This window comes from Adelges cooleyi, unplaced genomic scaffold, assembly GCF_023614345.1.
Source record: "Adelges cooleyi isolate 19-005CV unplaced genomic scaffold, UGA_ACOO_1.1 ACOO_flye_CR_arks_rails_tigmint_CR_PRNA_23, whole genome shotgun sequence".
Lineage (NCBI taxonomy): Eukaryota > Metazoa > Arthropoda > Insecta > Hemiptera > Adelgidae > Adelges > Adelges cooleyi.
Window position 1 is genome coordinate 44,400 of NW_026095893.1, and position 19,813 is coordinate 64,212.

At 29.0% G+C, this 19,813-nt stretch overlaps 1 protein-coding gene across 2 annotated transcripts; it reads right to left on the minus strand.

Annotated features, from left to right (window-relative positions):
- Nucleotides 1–14,286: 14,286 nt before the first annotated feature.
- LOC126835480 (uncharacterized) lies at nucleotides 14,287–19,785 on the minus strand. 2 transcript variants are annotated; one of them, XM_050568105.1, is made up of 11 exons: nucleotides 19,647–19,785; nucleotides 18,450–18,519; nucleotides 18,302–18,331; nucleotides 18,157–18,204; nucleotides 16,961–17,008; nucleotides 16,798–16,827; nucleotides 16,145–16,180; nucleotides 15,968–16,018; nucleotides 15,860–15,889; nucleotides 15,321–15,401; nucleotides 14,288–14,607 (listed from the first exon to the last, which is right to left on the minus strand). In XM_050568105.1, exons 2-11 carry the CDS (start codon nucleotides 18,511–18,513, stop codon nucleotides 14,366–14,368), a joined length of 660 nt encoding a protein of 219 aa, XP_050424062.1. In that variant the 5' UTR covers nucleotides 18,514–18,519; nucleotides 19,647–19,785; the 3' UTR covers nucleotides 14,288–14,365. The 2 variants fall into 2 exon arrangements, with proteins under 2 accessions (XP_050424063.1, XP_050424062.1); XM_050568106.1 differs by lacking the exon at nucleotides 18,157–18,204 and having other exon boundaries at nucleotides 14,287–14,607.
- Nucleotides 19,786–19,813: the final 28 nt, after the last annotated feature.

Genomic DNA, 19,813 nt, shown 5'->3' on the forward strand with positions numbered 1-19,813 from the left:
TTTTAAAATGACTGTTGCGATGTAAATATATCACAATACCTCTAAAGATCATATACTTATAATTTTCAACGACTTAACGCTCCGTTAGTGTGTTGGGGTTTATTAAAGTGAGGGGATTTTGGTACAATACCCCTCTTGTATATGCCCTGGACGCAAGGCCCTTGTTTCTTATCATTCGTATTATAATTTATTTTGCATATTGAATTTTAGTAAAAATAACTGTGTTGTACAATACCCAACGATATGTTTTCATAAAATACAGTATTTTTCTCAATTTTTGTTGCAATGTAAACAAAGAACACATGTCTGTTGACATTATACAGCTTAAGTTGTAGCATAATATGAGAAGCCATATTTACATCAACAACTTTAATAGAGGTATTATTTATTGTTTAGAAAACTATACTCTTTTAAGCTTACATTATGTAATAAGGGAATCTTAATGATTAAATACAATAATGATAAAATGTATTTAATAGAGACTAAGATATCCAATAATTTACAAAAAATAAATTATAACTATTTTGGCTACAATTCCTATTAATCCCATTATAACACTTAAGGATAAAAAACCTAAATCGACTACTATCTATTAAACTTAAATTGAATTTACCCTTTTAAAATTATAGTAATAAAATTGCAAATTTGATTCAAAGATTAAAGCCAAATAAATATCATACAGTGATTTTATCCGAGAGGACAAGTACAGTAGAGTATAGGTATAATGGAATAAAAGCAACGAGGTTGCAGGTCTACAGGAATTATTTTCTTAAGCGAACTTGGATCAATCTATTTTTACATTTTTATATCCATCTGAACATGTGAAAATAATACTTGTATTACATGACATCACATTTAATGTTTTAAAATAAAATGTAAATACACTATTTGTTTCTACATAATATGTTAGATAAAATCCTCGGACTGAATTTCTAACTATTAATATGATGTTTGTTTTGCATTTTAGTGTTGCAATAAAGTTATTAATATTAATATTAATAAATTTCAGCTCTTTAACACTAAAAATGCGCTCTAGTAATAAAAAAAAAGTTTTAACGCAGAGGGCGGTGGGTTGTCGACATTTGGGTTTCAGGCCATGTAAGGCAGCCTAATCAATGTTTTTTACCAAATTTCGATTTGATGCGGCTTGATTTGGTTAAGTTGTATCAAGTTAAAATTGCCGGTTTAAAACCTGTCAAATTTTTTTTCGGATTAGGTACGAAAATATGGGCACAAAAAACATATTTTTTCATGTTTGTGTTTTTTTGTTAGGTTTTTTTACAGTAGTCAGTAAAAAATGTGTAAACTAGCAATAGTTTAAATAATATTTTATGATTTATGCGAAGAAACCAATGTACAACAACATGTTTTTCTAAGCTCGTATTGCTCATATCGATACAGGGTGTCCCGTTAGGTTTTAACAACACCTCTTGAATTTAGATTGAGAACACTTTAGGCTAGGATGCACAAAATATATTTTATCAAGCAAATTTATGAAGGTCATTGTAACAAATGAACTTAGATTAGACTTTAACATATTCCGATAACAAAATAAGAATACAAGTTAATAATTGTATACTATGTAAAACGCGAGTGTAAAATGTTCACAAAAACAAAACGGAACAATTCTTACTAATCAAAAATATATTCTTACGCTTGGGATCAAAAGCCAATTCGCTTTCATAGTCTTTTTTAACTAAAGATATTTTTTTGATAAATTGCATTATTTCAACAGGGTTGATGTGATTATCATCATCTATTTTGTAATCATTATGTAATATGATCAGGTCCTCAACCTGCTTCTGGTCTAGGCCTTGGCCCTAAGTACAAGCGTATAAACGATGTAAATATTGGGTGTATGGAGTTAGATTTAGAATAAACGCTTACAACAGGTTTTACTCTCCAAATGCCATGTAAGAAATCCGAGGCGTTAATTTTCTTATCTTTAAAAATAAATTTCAACTATCAACTTTGGCAACATAATAAACGCGTCGTTAACTCAATAATACCTTCATCAAATCCATTTTCAAATAATAGTTTGGTCGGTTTTGAACAATTAAAGTCCGAACAATTAATATGTGTCCAATTTTCTAGATCTAAAACGTCAATGACTTCTATTACATCGCCGTAGTCAAGAAGACCATCGTGATTGCCCCCTCGGTCTTTTTCGCTGAACAGGTCCACGTAAAATCTTACTTCGATGGGTGATAAATTTGGGTTCTATGCAAAAGACGTGTATGGAAATAAGATAATCAAATTAATTATACATTTTCCAATTTTTTTTTTCGTTATTACCAAGTTGTCTGTTTTCTTATCGTTATTGGCCAGGAATACCAAAAGATCTTGTAATTGTCTAGCGTTTGCCACACCTATAAATGAAATTAAAAAAAGTTATAAGCGATTTTCAATAAAGCTACCAAAACGAGTGAGTTAATTTGAAAATTTGTTTAATACTGGAAGTACAGATAATAATTTTAACTGACAATTTTTTTTTAAAAGTAACATTTGATTACAACCAAAATGTTAAAAACCACTTTAAAAGATATATTTTTACCTTCTTTGTATTTAAAATCCGAAATATTATTAATGCCAATACTTTTTCCCAATTTTTTGATATCATCTTTGGAAATGTTATCCATACCATTTTTGTGTGTTGTAAATAAAAGACGAATTTCGTCAAGTTGATCCTCGTTGAGTCCGACGCTCTATAAAATATCATAAGCACAAAAAAAATAATACATACAATTAACTACCAACATTTTAGTTAATGCGGTTTTACCTGTGTCACGGTCACGAAGTACAACGCGCAGAGAATAGCAGCACTTTTGAAATGCATAATGTTTTTTTTAGACACTTTATTGAACCAGAGATAAGTCTTCAATACTAAAGTCAGATGAACAGTAAAATTCGATTCGACTCAAGGTGCAACCTACATTAAAGTGCGATTGACAAAAACAACATCAGTATAGAAATGGAAAATATTGGTAGATAGTTGTTTTAAGTTTTATTTCATTTGCAGAGTATATGCTTAGAGTTGTTTTTGACCCAACTGTACGGTACAGTTGTAAAAACAGTGTAAGCCAGCAAAATAATACTGCATATTTACTTATGTGAACTACAATAACAGCATATTTTTTATTTCTATACAGGCTTTCATTTTAAGTAAGACACTCAAATTCTCGAAAATATTGGTATGTTTAAATACCATGCTGAAGAGCCCCACGAAAATTCTTACTTCGTAGGATGATATTTAGTTTCTGTGTAAACGATGTGTGTGAAAAAAAAAAGTTAGATTAGTTTGAAATTTTGTTAGCGTTATTCATCTAAGTTGCCTGTATTCTTATCGTTATTAGGCAGAAATACCAAAAGATCTTGTACTTTTCGAGCGTCAGTCACGCCTAAAATTAAAAATTAAATAGAAACAAATAAGAGGGGGGGGAGGTAACATTTGATTACAACCAAAAAGTTTAAAAACCCTGTTTAAAAGACACTTTAATACCTTCCATACCCACTTACCCAGGATGACAAGTCCAGTACGGTTTAAATATGTACCGATCAATTTTGAACTCTATTTTCCAACTTATTCCAACTTTATTATCACTGTAGATAATAAATTATCATCTCGGTGTATTAATATATCCAATAATACTTTGGAAATTGTTGTTTTGCTGATTAAATTTGACCGCAAAAATGTTATATTAAGCTCTGTTTATATTCCAAATCGGTCATCTTTAGAAGTATATTCAGAATATTTTAATGTAATTAGTGATACACATATATTTTATAATTTTCCCAACTCTGATTTAATTTTACTTGGTGATTTTAATATGCCCTCTGCCATAACAAATCGAATACAAACAATTTTTTTTTTTTGATAATATTTCCTTCTTGAATATGTTTCAATTTAATAATATTTTGAACTCAAAAAATGATATGCTCGATAATGTTATCTCTAACAATAAGTCTATAAACGTAATTTTAAATAAATTTCCTGTTGTAAATGTTGACCCCTATCAACCGCCTGTAGAAATAAGTTGTGATAATTTAAATAGTCTTAATTGTAATGAAATTATATACGATTGAGATAAAGCTGATTACCATCAAATATGCTCATCTCTGGTCTCAAAGACTGGCTTGAAATATTTTTTAACAATAATATGGAATATCTCCATATTTTACTCAATATTGTTTAAGACACATCGACTACTCTACTTATTTAAAAATGTTTAAAATTCTGTCAATTCGAATCCTACATATTTTTGGAAATTTTTAACGATAAAAAACCTAAAAATAACCTTCATAACTTCATAAGTTTTAATAACAAAGATGCTGAGGATGGTCAATCCATAGTTAATATGTTTAAAACATATTTTTCTAGTGTTTACATGCAATCCTTACTGAATCCTCTCCTAAATTGTTATTCAACTGCCGTTACATATAATCTTATCCTATTCACTACTTATTCAACCAATCTTTATCTCTCTTTAAAGAACATATCATTAAGATAAAAAATAAAGCATCGTCAAAATTAGGTCTCTTAAAACAGAGTTTTTCAAATTTTAATAATTATTTTACTTTAAAAAATGTCTATTTTACTATTGTGCGACCACAGTTAGAATATGCCGTACTGATTTGGTCTCCACATTCCTTAATTTTAAATCAAACACTAGATTCAATTAAAAACTCTTTTTTACGTTTTTTATCTTATAAATGCAATGTCGAAAGACTTCCTCATTCGGGCTATGAAGGAGTTTCTGGATTTTTTAATATTTCTACTTTAATAAATCGTAGAAAATATTTAAATTTCGTTTCTTTTTTAAATTATTAAACAATCAAATTGATTGCCATCAAATATTAGAAAAACTACATTTTAAAATTAAGTCTAACTCTACGAGAAACAATGATTTGTTTACTTTAAAAAATATACATACTAATTATAATTTATCCTCAGTTGTAAATATTTTAATGTCTACTGCAAATTCAGTAAAATTAGATTTATTTTCTTGTAGTATAAGTGCCATTAAATCAACATTTGGTGTGTAGTTGTAAAAATGTTTTTGTTAGTTTTTAAGTTTTTCTTATACTGTTATTTTTTTGCCTATACTGCTGTAATATTATATATTGTAAATGGAATTAATTTCGTAAATAAACATAATATAATGTATCGGTGAATTTGATGTTGAGTACAAGTCAAAAGGTAATACATTTGTCTTAAAATGGTTGAGGTCTATTAACAGTATAAATCAGCTTTAGTTAAAACCGTTCGCACAGTGGTCTGAAACGCAATTTTAGGTGGACATTTTTTGGGTCACAAAAAACCCGCTTTACGCTTACAAGTGGTATCAATCATTTTTCGTAGCAACTAAACGGCGTAACGCCATATTAAGACGTACAGGGTGATCAAATTATCGTAGAACACTCAATATTTCTTAAGCAAATTGCAATTTTGTAGTTTTTTTTTTTTTTTTTTAAATGTTGTTTATGTAATTTTACAACATTAAGAAATTACTAAATATTTCACTTTTTTGGAATTATCCTAAGGTCTATCGACTTTTAACACTTAAACCCTACATAGAATCAACTATATCGTCAGAAATATTAAATAGTTTAGCCATATTAAGAATAGAGTAATCTATAACCAAAACAATTATTAATTACGATGATAATAAATCATTTACATCAAATCATTCTCGCAGAAAATTTTAGAAAAACCCAAAAAGAAGCTAATATTTTTTTAAAGTTATAAACTTTTTGAATACTTTTATGTTAATATTATAACAGCTACCGACTTGAAATTTTCAGGGTATGTTTGTATTATAGTCTTGGCGTGTAATAATAAAGGATTCTGATTTCTGAATTATTTTTATTTTAAGGGGTTGAAATGGGTAAAAAATAAAATTTAAGTAGCTGAATGTATTTTATATTTATATAACTATGTACCTACTAAAATTAAAAAATGCAATTTATAAAATAATATATTTATTGACAATGTATTTAGAGTAATTTGACTCTCTCTAAGTATTTGTTAACATCTAAATGTTTTTTCATAATGTAAATTTTTTATTTTTATTGAACTTCTCCCAAAAAACTGCAGTAAATAGCATTTCTAAATTAAATACTAGCCACGCCTGTTATATTTTATAAAGTTTGTTTTGATCTTCTAAAAACCCTTTGGGCCTATCAGTTACTATTTAAGAATAATAAAATAATACTTCTTTAATCAACCAATTAATATACTGTGCTGGTTTCTAAAATAACTAAAAAATATTATTTTTATCAGCCAAATTAAATTTTTAATGCTTGTAAGCAAGCGATAGAAACGTCTCCAATTCCATCGGCTCATTAAAAACTTAACTAAATTTAATTAACTAAAAAACTAAAACTAAATAGATTTTTTTTTAAATTAAATTTTATTTTTGATAAAATATTTACAATAAGTAAATTGGTTAGCTATTTAGAGAAAAAAAAGAATGCAAAACTGTCAGTGAATAACATGAATAAGGAATCTCAAAGTTGAGACACCAAATAAGATTAAAAAAATATTATTTTAGTAGTTCTTGAGCCAGTTCTGGGCCAGTTTCTTTCAAGTCGTCTTAGAGGCTGGAATGGAGTGAAACATTTTGAACATACCAAAAGGCCCTTTGTGATTATTCAGAGGCATACGGATTGAAAGGCCCGAATTGTTTTGGTGTTAGAAGGTTTTGCTGATCACCAGAAAATAATACCATAAGTTCATATTGGATTCAAAAGGGGAGTGTAAAGAAGGAGCTTGTTTTTTATTGGTATTTTTTAGTGTATCGAAGCATATCTAGTCGATAGTTAAGTGCCTCGCGTTTTTCTTTTAAATGTGGTGACCAGGTTAAAAGCTCGTTAAATATTAAGCCTAAATATCTGATTTGAAAGCATTGGGAAATGGTAGTTTCATTTAAGGACACCGTGTGGCGCGAGCTGATTTTATTTCGTTTAATTTTATTTTACAATTGTTTAGCCTAGTTTCTAGTGAGTTTAGGTATATATATTATATTGTTTATATAGTAAGAGAGCGAGAGTTGTGGAAAAACATATTCTGGCTGGCCACAATCACATTGGTATTTGGTTGCCTTAAATAAAATTTATGTAAGAACAATTCAGATTACGAAAATTAATCCTACATATTTTAATTTTAAAAGTACTTTGATTTCATATTATTTTTCAACACGTTATCGTGTGCTAAATTCCAAGTTTCGAAAATTGTTTTTGTGGTTGTGTATTGATTTAGAAAAGTGTTTTTCTGTGGGCTATTACTCATATGTTATTCACTTCGATACGAACCCGAAAAAAATTAAACGCCAAAAACAATGATAAATAATTCTGTTTTTACACCCAATACTTCAATAGGAAACCTAAATTTTGGACTCTGGTTGAAGAGTTCTGCACACGTTGGAAAAATATCGTTCTAGATAGAATAAAAAAAATATTATAGGTATATTCTTTAAATATTTATTAAGTATATTATAGATGTCCAGTAAAAAACCAAGTTTTATACAAATATTTATGGTGTTATTAGCAATTTGAGAAATAGGCTGGAGGAATATCGTTAGTAATAGAAATTATTAATGTTTTTTTTGTTTAAATTTTAGACACTTTCATAATAAATATATCTAGGTCAATGGTAACGAAATTATTGTTGTTTTGGATACATTTCTTATTCAGTGCAAATGTTGTACGACTATGAGGCAACTGTTTGAACAAGCGTACAAAACCTCACGTCAAAATAATATGTTTTCTTCTAATTTCAATGAATAACACTTAAACTGTGCTTTCGTATAATAACATGTGTCAACCGCTCAAGGGTTCCACGGGTTGGCTTCTCTGCTATTCGACTGTGCTGTTCCGATCGCCGAGGGTTGACCGCTCCAATTGCCTCTGGGCCGTGTTGTTCTACTGTGCCGACGTGTGGTGGAGCAATAAAAAGTTGTATTTAGTTTATTGTTAAATTTTGGATATATTGTTTGTTTCCCTTTTTATGTCGTCTAAACAGACAACATTTTTGGATATATTTTATGGACTTTATTGTTGTGAATCTGTAATAAATCGTATATTTTAGCTTCGATGCAGAGCGACGAAGTTACTGGTTTTACTCTGATGTGGGCTTCTTTTTTATCTCTATACACTATAACTTTTTTAATACTGGACCGGTTTGTCCAGGGTGAAAGTTGAAAAAATTTACTTCTTCACAGTCGAAATTCGAAAAAACAAAAAAAAACCGTACGAGTTTTTTAGTTAGAACTTTAACTGGCTATAGTTTCGAGAAAAAGAGTCAGATCGAGTTGCAATTTATTAGGAATATTTATTTGGTATGTCCGCACACGTCAGTTGTATCAAATTTAACTTATACCTATTTCCCAACCCCCTAGGGGGGGGACAAGTTTTTTTTGGTTTTTTGGGGTTTTTAGCCGTAATTTTAAGACTTTTGGGTTGAAAATTTGACAGTAGTTGGAACTCATATGTATCCATAACATATTAAACAGAAAAAAAGTTCGGCACTACAGTTTTCTTTTAATTTCCGGAAAACTGGGTTTTCGCAGATTTCGTATATTTTAACAAAAACACCAAAAATCTTTAAAAAAAATTGATCAAATCATTAAAACAATTTTATGTATATCTATGCAGAATTATACTATTAAGTTTTGTGCTCAAGTACCACTTTTGACTTTAAGTTTACACAAATTCAATTTTTTTTTTTTTTTTAACTTAAAACCCGGTGTACCAGATGGAAGAAATGGATGAACAGACACTAAAAACTGTCGGTTGGTACAGGTTTACCGTGTTTGGTTAGGTTAGGACCCAACGGTCGGTATCATAATATTGTGTTTATTACACGATATCACAGACGACTAAATCGTGTAACTGATTAGAGTAAATTTATTGGGAAAAAAACCGATCCGTGAACTTATTAAGTCACATAATCGTTCTGACCTGACAAAAGCACTGTCGTTATCGCGTTATTTTATCGCCCGCGTTATTATTACCGTACCGAAAGTTAACTATGAGTATATATAAGGTCCACCTACCTGCAAATTATGAAGAGTACTGTTGTTTATTGGATCCAGATTAAGTGTTGAGTTTTATGCAGATTACCGCCCCAAAATGTATTTCATATTACTGATTACACAATTATTTAAAAGGAACACTAGTGTTTTACATATTGTTATACTGTTTTTCATTTAAAGAGATTCACGCTTGATTGTTTAAATTATCTAATATCAGATAATCTGCTTTGTGCTAATTTTAATTCTTTAGTTTATCAACTTGTAGTTCTAATTTTGTATAAAGTATTTCATTATTTTGTTACTATGTTCAAATTAAGATATATTTCAATAATAATTAAAAGTCATGAATGATAAAACTTTATTTTATGACTAGATTAAATCTCGTGAACATTAAACTTTGCGATACTGCTCCTATACTATTATTAAAAAAAACAGTTAAATAACAGGCAACAACCGACAGCTAGTGGTAGTCACTTTCAAATTAACACTTTGATGCTTATTTGTAAATACAGCACCTTAATTTAATACTTTCTAATTTTGCTGGTTTATACTGTGCTTGGTTTGTACTGTACTGGCTTGAAAACACTAACTACCGATTTGCATCAAAGCGTTTTTTCGAAAGTGATTTTATCACTTTCAGATTTCAAAATTCCTGTAAACCTGTGACCTCCCCGTCCCCACTTTGCCTCAACACAACTATGCTCCTTGTCCACTATGCCCCGACCCCACTGTACTGATTAGGTTTTTATTTTCAAATTAGTGTTATACGATGAGTGTCGTTTAAAATTTTGACAGTTTATAACAGCACTTTGATATGTTAATACTTCTAAAATATTACAAGGCTTTTTTATACAGTTTTCGAAAATACATTAACTTGTTCTTCATGCTGTTTATGAACTAGATGGCTTACAAGGCCTAGGGTTGGTAATTATATTTATTTTAAGTAAAAACATAATTTGTATGATATTACACTATTTATTTTTTTTTTTATGAAGCTACAAAAATAAAATTAATAATTGCATGTTATATTAATTATCAATATGGATTAACATCACTGTATATTTGTTATTAGCATTAAATTAAAGTAAATGTGTAAAATTATTATACAGCTTTGAAAAATCATAATTATTTGAAAAAAATCAGGGTTAATCATACTTTATTTTATTTCACACTTTGATAGAGATATATTCTCCTGAAATAGCGCCTTGAAGAACTCCGCAATGTCCAAGTGTCCGTCTCCTAAATATTACAATATTTTTAGTTAATATTATTTTGTCTTTAGGGTATCTTCAATACATTAACCACTATAATATCATAGCATTTATTATGGAAACATTAGTAATCTTTTACCGATACTTGCATAATTGTAAAAGTGCTCTTTGCCCTTCGCGTCGAATTTATGAAAATGTCTATACAGAAAAAATGTATTTACCTTATACCTAAAATATTAACTCTAGGAATCATAGAAAAACCATAAGAACCTGTCCTAATAATAATCGCATCCCCTTTAACCAATAGACATTTTCTTCTTGTTTTAAAGGTAGCTTTTGAACATGAGATCGGATAATTACACGAACTAAGGTGAAGATCTAATGTTTTTTTTTAGAATTAGCCGAACATATTTTTTTACCTAGGGAAACTCTTCAACTTAATATCGTTTATTTTATTTAGATCATAATGGCGGTTTCTCGAGATTTATTTTATTAATTCTAACTGTAAAAATATCTATGCACAAAAAACCGTATCGATCCTACTCTATGCTTGATCTCGCTATGATAATTATCTTAAAAAATAAAGCCGATTTCGTTTAATCTATAATTTGCAATATTACTATTGGAATCGTGTGCCAGCATAAAAGTGTCAATATTTCTGTTTTCTTTGTTCCAGGCGTCCATGTAACATATCACCAATCTTAAAACTTCATCTTTATTGAGTGTACCATCTTTGTCAGTGTCTCGCTGGAAGAAATCCCATATAACATATCTAACTGAACAGGTAGAATATACTGGTTTAATCTGAGGAATCAACAAAGCAATTCAAATTAGTACCACTTTAGATTAATATGGGAGCACGAGAAAATGCTAATTGCTCATATTTTGTAGTGTGATAACATGGGTGTGTCCTCATATAATCATATAAAACAAAATCTTAATAAAATTATTAATATTACTTTGGTATTGTTTTTGTGTTCTGCAGAAACTACTAACAGCTCTTGCAACTCCAAGAAAGACTTTCCTATAATCAAAATAAATCGTTTGTTTTTTTTAATAATAAAAAAAATATTAATAACAAACAAGATAATATAAAAAATATATTCTTACGTTTAGAACCAAAAGCAAGTTTGCCTTCGTAGTCCTCTTTAACTATAGATGCCCTTTTCAAAAACAGTGTTATTGCCTCAGGGACAATTTGATCGTGATATATATTTTTGTGATGCTTTTGTAAATCGCTCGCTTCCTGAACTTGACTTCTGTCTAAACCTTTACCCTAATTAAAAGTATATAAATCATGTAAAAATTAAATGTACAAATGAAGTTTGATTTTTTTTTAATTACAATAATGCGCTAAAATGTACAAAACTATTTTTTTCTGGACATGTTTAAATGCTGTGTCAGGCAAAATCATAGTTTTATGTTTTAATCATAATCATATTTTTCAAGACTTTAATGTAAACATAAATCCTTACTTCTGGTTTTATTGCCCACATGCGGTATAAGAACTCCAAGGCGTTAGTTTTTTCATCTTTAAATATTAATTTAAATTATCAAATTGTGCAAAATAATAAACCGCACCATGTAATACCTTTTTTAAATCCGTCTATTGTACATTGATTGACGGAACGGACAAGACAAATTCTATTAGTCCATTTGTCTAGATGTAAAGGCTTAATAACTTCTAATACTTCTGTGTAGGTAAGTAGACCATCACCCCTTTGGTCTTTTTCTCTAAACATGCCCACGTAAAGTCTTACTTCGAAGGATGATAAATTTCGTGTCTGAAAATAAGAAAATCAGATTAATTGGAAATATCTCAATATTTTTTTGCGATATTACAAAGGTGTCAGTTATCTTGTCGTTATTGGCCAGAAATACCAAGAAATCTTCTAATTTTCGAGCGATAGTCACATCTATAATTTAAAATAAAATTGAAACAAATTAAAAATCATTTTCAATCAACCTGGGCAAGACGAGTGGGTTAAATTGAGAAATTGTTAACTAAACTAATGGAAAACAGTCAATTTTTTTTAAATGGAGTGGGTGGGGTAACATTTGAATACTGTCAAAAACTTAAAACCTGTTTAAAAGATATTTTATTACCTCTATCGTAATCAAAATCTGAAAAATTATCCACGCCAATTCTTTGTCCTATATTTACGATTTCATTCTTGGAAATGAATTCTATACCTTTTGTGTGCTTTGTGAATAAAGGACGAAGCATATCAATTTGTTCCCCATTGAGTCCGACGCTCTAGTAAGTATCATAATTACAATAACAATAATACACAACATAACCTACCAAAACTGTATTTTATGTGGCTTTACCTGTGTCACAGTCACGAAGTACAACGCGCAAAGAATAACCGCACTTTTGAAATGCATAATGGTTTTTTTTTCAAACACTATGTTGCACCAGAGGGTAAGTCTTTGATACCAAAGTCGGATGAACAGAGTAATTTGATACGGCTTAAGGTGTATTCGTTAAGGTGCCATTGACAAAAAAAACATCAGTATAGAAATGGAGAATATTGGTAGATAGTTGTTTTTCGTTTTCATTTATTTACATAGCATGTAGTATGGACTTAGAGTTCTTTTCAACCCAACGGTACAGTAGCGAAATCAGTGTAAACTTGAAAAATACTGCGTATTTACTTGTATTAAATGCAATAACATCATATTTTTATTTTATTTACAGGGTGTTTCATTTTAGGTAAGACACTCAGTTCCCTACACAGTACCTACTTGTATCATTGTGGGACTAACATAAATGTCAAAACTAAAATCAGCCAGATACCACGGAATAAAGTTGTGACGAGCTATCCATTATTTTGACCTTATATACACTTATTATTACCCTTTGTCTTTTTAATTTTTTTTTATTTGACGTGCGATTCACTAAATGGATCCCCGTCAATACATAGACCTTATTTAAAGTAACCGAATAAAATCCACCTCGATATCATAAAGGGGCTTCTACACCTATGTATTTTCCATCGAAAACAACTCATTCTAGTTGTGACCGTACTATGAAAACAGATATACATTCGTAAATACTTGTCTCATTGTATCAATGTATCAATCTCATCGTAGATCATTGCAAAAACAGCGCTGAAAATTACATCATTGTTGGCTGAAATAAGTATACGCAAAGAGTGCATTAATTTTATGGTTTTTTAAATACTATCGCATAGTACGAAAAATCTGGGTACATAGACTGTTATTAAGTATTTTTATGTGTTTTATTATTATTTATATGTTATTTCATATCAATCCATTTTCAATTTTTTTCTATTTTTTTTTTCTAATAAATCTAACTAATTTTCTAATTGCTGAATAAAATATCGGTCTTTAGGCCTAGATAGCAAAAATAGTAAGCATCTCATAAAAAAAATAAATAAAAATTGAAATCCGTCCAACAGGTACACCGGAAAATGCCTTTTACAAAAACCAATTTTTATTAAACTTACTTGGAGAAAAATAACCTTAAAAGTTTCATATGTAGAAAAACTTAATATCTTTTTACATTAAAATTAGTCGACTTACTTAAAATGGATACTAAATCAATTTTTGTACAATATTGCCTATTTTTTGTACCTTAAACGGCACTTTCAATTCCCCTTAAGCATTATCAAAAATTCAGTACAGTGGGGTAGGGAAATACTAACCTACCAATGTTTATGAATTATGAAAAACTGTAATCTGAAACAAAGCGGTTAAATAAGTAAATCCTAGTAAGAACGGCTAGCATCTTCATCTTCCATTGATCTTTCATTGTTGAAAAATAATAATCCTCATAAAATAATAATTATTTTTGTTAAAAACAGAACTTTTTAACTATTATTAATTTTGTTAAGCCCAATGACAAAATATTATAACTCATAATATCTAAAACAGTTTTTGTAACTATTGCATCTTGTAAGACTATAGTTTAAGATAAATTACAAATTTAACGCTTTAAATCCACCCTCAGTTAAAATAAAGTGTTACGCAATAATAATGATAATACAAAATTTGCAACCAATTTGTTTATAGTTGTAGACAAAACAGTTTATTATGAAAAAAATTCACAGTTAATGGTTTGCATGGTTTTAAAGAAATAAACAGTTGATTCCTGGTCTAATCGTTCATAGCCGCATACTCTTCCTCAAGTAGTTGTGTTTTTAGTTTACCTATTATTCCTTCCATTTCATCGATTTGAAAATAATTGCCCTCGAAATATCTGTATTTTATAACATGATTGTCTCTATCGGATAATTTACAATCAACATTACCTTCATTTTCAGCAAATGTTAACAATGAAGTTCTTGTACTCATCCACAACCCTAACAATTTACACATCCAATTTTGTGACGATTTATCTAAAAAATTACAAAATAGCTTTTTACAAAATTGTCAAATTATAAGCATATTAGCCACTACTTATCTTTATTGTGCATGACATAACTACTACACGTGTATAAGAAAAATGAATTTATACCCAGTCAATAAATATTTTGAATGATAGGCCTGCGTTAGTTTTGACAAATATGTATGTGTTGTGTGAATTTTATAATTATATGAAAAACTAAATTTGTGCGATACTGCGATAAGAAAAAATCTGTGTATTTCTGTATAATCTGTCCTATTATTATAACTATTGTTAAAAAAAACCAGTACAGTGGGGTTGGGGTATAGTGGAGACGGGTCGGTCACAGGTTTACAGGAATTTATTAATCTAAAAGCGATAGAATCACTTTCCAACCAACGCTTCGATGCAAATCAGTATATAGTATTTTCAAGCCAGTACAGTCCAAACCAAGCACAGTGTAAACAAGCAAAGTTAAAAAGCATGAAATTAAGGTGCTGTATTTACAAAATATAAACATCAAAGCGTTAATTTGAAAGTGATTTTATCCGAGAGGACTAGTAAAAAAGAGTGTAGGCATAATGGAATCAAAGCATAGAGGAGACAGGTGTACAGGAATTATTATAAAAAAAAAGTGATAAAATTGAATAAAATCACTTTGCACCAAAGCTTAAATTGCTATAATGGTTAAAAAAGCAATACCATTAAGACTGTATTAATATTAACCTAATTTACGGGCAATTATATTTCTTAAAGCTTTTCCTGTAAGAACTCTTCTCGCTTTTCCAAGATCGGCCAAATTTAAATCTACAAAACCACAACCTTGTTAAAAATAAATATTTAATAATATTCTCGTGTTTATGTTTTATTATTTGCTAAAATAATTTAATTTCGATGAAAAAAACTTTTATTATTTTTGGTCATATAACCTTAAGGGGATTATATGCGGTTTGTTTTTAAGGAGTATGGTATAAACAATATTTAAGAAAAAAGTAGTTTTAATAAAGTTCAACCATGTTAATTAATTTTTTGGTTGATTTATATAAGCTTCAAAGTATTATTTTTAATTTGTATAATTTTTTCTAGATGTAAAATTTTTTTTGGCTGTAAATTATTGCTCTACAGTTATTAAGTCTCACTCTACCTCCCCAACTATTAGTTTACTTTATTGTAACTATAGTGTAAACAATAAAATATATAAAAAAAATTTATCTTTAAAAAATCCTTAAGTTTTATTTATTATTAACGAATAAATTCGTAATTACTCTGGTTTAGATTATTAGGCTCAGGACGACCTGTAACGAAAATATAAAATATCAAATAAATTTACAACTCATAATTACCGGTTTTTATAAAAATACAAATTAAATTACCTATTATCTGACGTATTTGTTTTTGTACATATTCCTGCATAATTTTGGATTCTAAAATTAAAAAAAAAAAAATAAACTTAAATACACATATTTTGTTATAATATTAATAACTAATAGTGTACTGATTTTGTGTGTAGCGTCATAAATATAAAATATATGAAGGTGATTATTGACTACCTTCTAGGAATTTTAGGCTGTCAATTCTTGCTGCATCTGAAAATAAAACGAAAACATTGTTTACTTAACGATTATCAAACAACTGTGAAGAACACTATTTACATGACGTGAGGTCACTCCTTGGATGTCTTGACTAGTTCGCCAACATTTCGGAATACTTGCACGTTCCATCTTCAGAGCTATGGTTCGATGTTACTCGTACCACGCTCTCCTGCAGACTGACCGATTCGCTTCCGTGGGCGTAGGTTATTTACCATACCCCCCGAAGGGGCGTGGCCGTAGAAAACAGCTGGCAGCAAGAAATAATTGATAACGGTAATCAGTCATGCGGTAGCCGGCCAAGGCGAAGGGGCGTGGCCGTAGAAAACAGCTGGCAACGGCATGAGGGAGCGGAGAATGCAGTGGGGGGAATGGTAAATAACCTACGCCCACGGAAGCGAATCGGTCAGTCTGCAGGAGAGCGCGGTACGAACAACATCGAACCACAGCCCTGCAGATGGATCCATCAAGTGTTCGGAAACATTGGCGAACTAGTCAAGACATCCAAGTAACCTGAAGTCATGTAAATAGTGTAAATATAATACCCCACTCAAGTTTCAATAATTTTTTAACTGTTTAGAAATATTTCCAAAAAGTGTAATGAAATATTTTACCCGGTACAGTGAACATATAATTCATAGTCTCTGAAATTAAAAAAATTAATGATGTTTTATTTAACAATCTGAAAAACTTTTTTAATGATGCAATTGATTAGATATTTAAATATGAATTTATTTTACTAGCCAGACTTATTTATTATAATATCAGTTTTAGTACCCGTTGAATATACATTTGTAATTAGGTTAATTACATACTCCAATACATCTAGAACATAAAATATTAAGCTATGGTAAAAATATCAAATAAAGTCATTACAGGTGCACAAATTATTAGAATAAAATTACACCAATAGCCAGTATAGTGGGGTCGAGGCATAGCGGGAGCTTAAATAGTAACATAAACTTATATTTAATTTGCTTTTTAAATTAAGATAAATTGGCCAAAAATGTTGACTGTTCGATAGTTATTAGTTTTGGATAATTCCTATTAAAGTTTTTATTGTTAAGTTTAAAATTTAGGGTGGGAGGAAAGGTAAAGTGTAGTATTATGTTTTTTTGTATGCACTACTCTATCGCACTCCACTTTTTGTACTAAATTTTTTACTTTTAAATATTTCCAAAGCTAGTTTATGACCTTTTAACATTTTTAGCCAATTATTCTTAATTTAACACTTAAATATTACACTCTACCGTTCTTCCTGTTCTAAATTTTGAACTTTAATAAATTTAAAAGTAATTATCCCTAACTGGTAATCGACCGGTCAAAAATGTCTGCAAGTTAATCTTAATTTAAAATTTAAATAGCACTAATTAAAATATATAGTACCATTAAAGTTTTAAAAGTTGATAGAGCTTTGGAAAAAAATTAAAACTTATATTGTCTATTATTGTAAAAAAAAAATATAAACTAAAATGTCTTAAAAAAAAAAAAGTTAAAATAACTCTTATTATTTTAAAAGGCTTTAATCATTTTTAGATCCTTAATGAATCACCCTGTATATTTTATTATCATTAACTAAAATATTTGTATTTTTAAAACTATATTCAACAATTTAAATATACAATTTATAAGAATGAAAATTATTTTTTTTGATTTTACGCAGAAAGAATGCATATCACGCCTGTGAAAATAGAGTTTAAAACTCTGCAGAATGTTACTTGCAAATATTGTGAACTGTACAACACAGCAACCCACTGCTTTAAATATAAATATAAATCATTTAATTTTCATAACTTAAATATTTACACAGTGTTCGGTACACTGGATGTATGTTATAACTTGTGCATTAGAAGTCTGAACAATTAATATTTTCAAACTAAAATATTTAGCTTAAGAAATCATTTAACAACCAGGCGAACATAAGAAAACAATTATTATAATATATTAGTATATTAATTTCAATTATATCTTACTTCCTACATTACTATGTGTATAATTAGAAGCATGCTTGATGTACTGGTCTGTAGTAAATTATTGATTAAAAAATGTTTAAAAACAATAAAATTGAAAAACTCAAGAATATATTGTTAGTCTGTATAATAAAAACATGTTGCTCACTTGTAATATCAACCACCTCCGCATATTCCGCTGTAAACCAAAGTTAAATAAAAATACATTTTTTTAATTTTTGAACTTCCGCAATAATAAAGTAGATATTATTTTAATATCTACTTTGTGTAAGTAAATATAAAAATAAAATAATTACTCCTGTTATCTGCCAAAACATTTGCAAAAACCATCAATGATATCAAAACAAAAGAAATTTCCATTTTTATCTGTAAATAATAACAAACTTAAATGCAATTCATATTAATTTATAGTCTCAGGCGCTTCCTATGTGGAAAGAAGAACGTTTTGGTTTTAAGATGATATTTTTATTTGATATATTTTATGTTTTTGACTATACTCCATCCCATTTATGAGCTGTACTGTGAAAAAGCTAAAACGCGTTATTCATGGCTCCGTAGCCGCATACGAGAGTAATGACTTTTGGTTTCTGCGCAGTACCACTCTTATATGGGAATGAGAAAAAAGAAATGATTTTATCGATATTTAATATTCCTAGTAATTTTATCATTTTCAGTTATAATAACTAGTTACGAAAAACCTGTGACCTCCTTGCCACGGTGTATGCTCCTTCAGTACACCTAGACGCAGTGAGGTGGTCCAAAAACTATCACCAAACCGTAATTGTTTTCACTCCTATGCTTATCAGATTTGTCTAGTTTTGACGATACAACTATAAGTGCGGTTTCTAAATAATATTCCATATAGATTATAGGTCTAAACAAATTTTGACTATATACAAGAAAATATTATATCATAAGGGGGCTCCATACAGACCATTTTTAAGGAGTTTTGTATAGGCAATATTTAAGAAAAAATTGGCTTAAATAAATTTCGACCATGTCAATAAATTTACCGGTTAATTTGTATAAGCTTCAAGGTATTATTTTTAATTTAAATCATTTTGTCTACGAGTTAAAGCCATTTTAGTCAATAAAACATACATTTTTTGTTCCATCGCACAGGCTCAACCAGTGATCCGATAAGTAATATAAAAACAGTTTTGAATTTGCCATGAAATTTACTTGAGATCGGTCGACTTACTTTTTTGATATCTTATTGTTACTATGTATAAAACACGTTTGAACATTTTATAAATTTCAACATTTTAAAATAAAATTTAGATAGGGTTAAAATTAAAAATTGAAAAAAGTACTTCAACCGATCCTAAGTAAACTTCATGACAAATTCAATTATGTTTTTAGGTTGCTTATCGGATCACTGGTTAGGCCTGTGCGATGGAATGAAAATGATGTGTTATGAATCTTGAATACATTAAATATTAAAAAATAAAATATTTTACAATTTGCCGATTTTAAATTAAAAGTATACTTACAAATTCTTAATACAATATTCATCCGACCAAATTGCTAAACGAGCTGTTTTAATGTGACTTATTGTGTCTTGCTATATTACTTAGTTGACTAAAATTTCGACAAAAATAGTAAAATAGAAGTATATTTTGCAGCGTTCAATCGTTGGTTGACATAGCTGGTAATTTTT

What these genes read in the sequence shown, in the direction of transcription:
- LOC126835480 (XM_050568105.1), bottom strand. Translation starts at nt 18,513, where the DNA reads ATGGAAATTTCTTTTGTTTTGATATCATTGATGGTTTTTGCAAATGTT. An exon ending in TGTTTTGGCAGATAACAGGA is followed by an intron (nt 18,332 to 18,449) that starts GTAATTATTTTA and finishes TTTGGTTTACAG; the next exon opens with CGGAATATGCGGAGGTGGTT. An exon ending in TACAAATGTATATTCAACGG is followed by an intron (nt 16,828 to 16,960) that starts GTACTAAAACTG and finishes TTTTAATTTCAG; the next exon opens with AGACTATGAATTATATGTTC.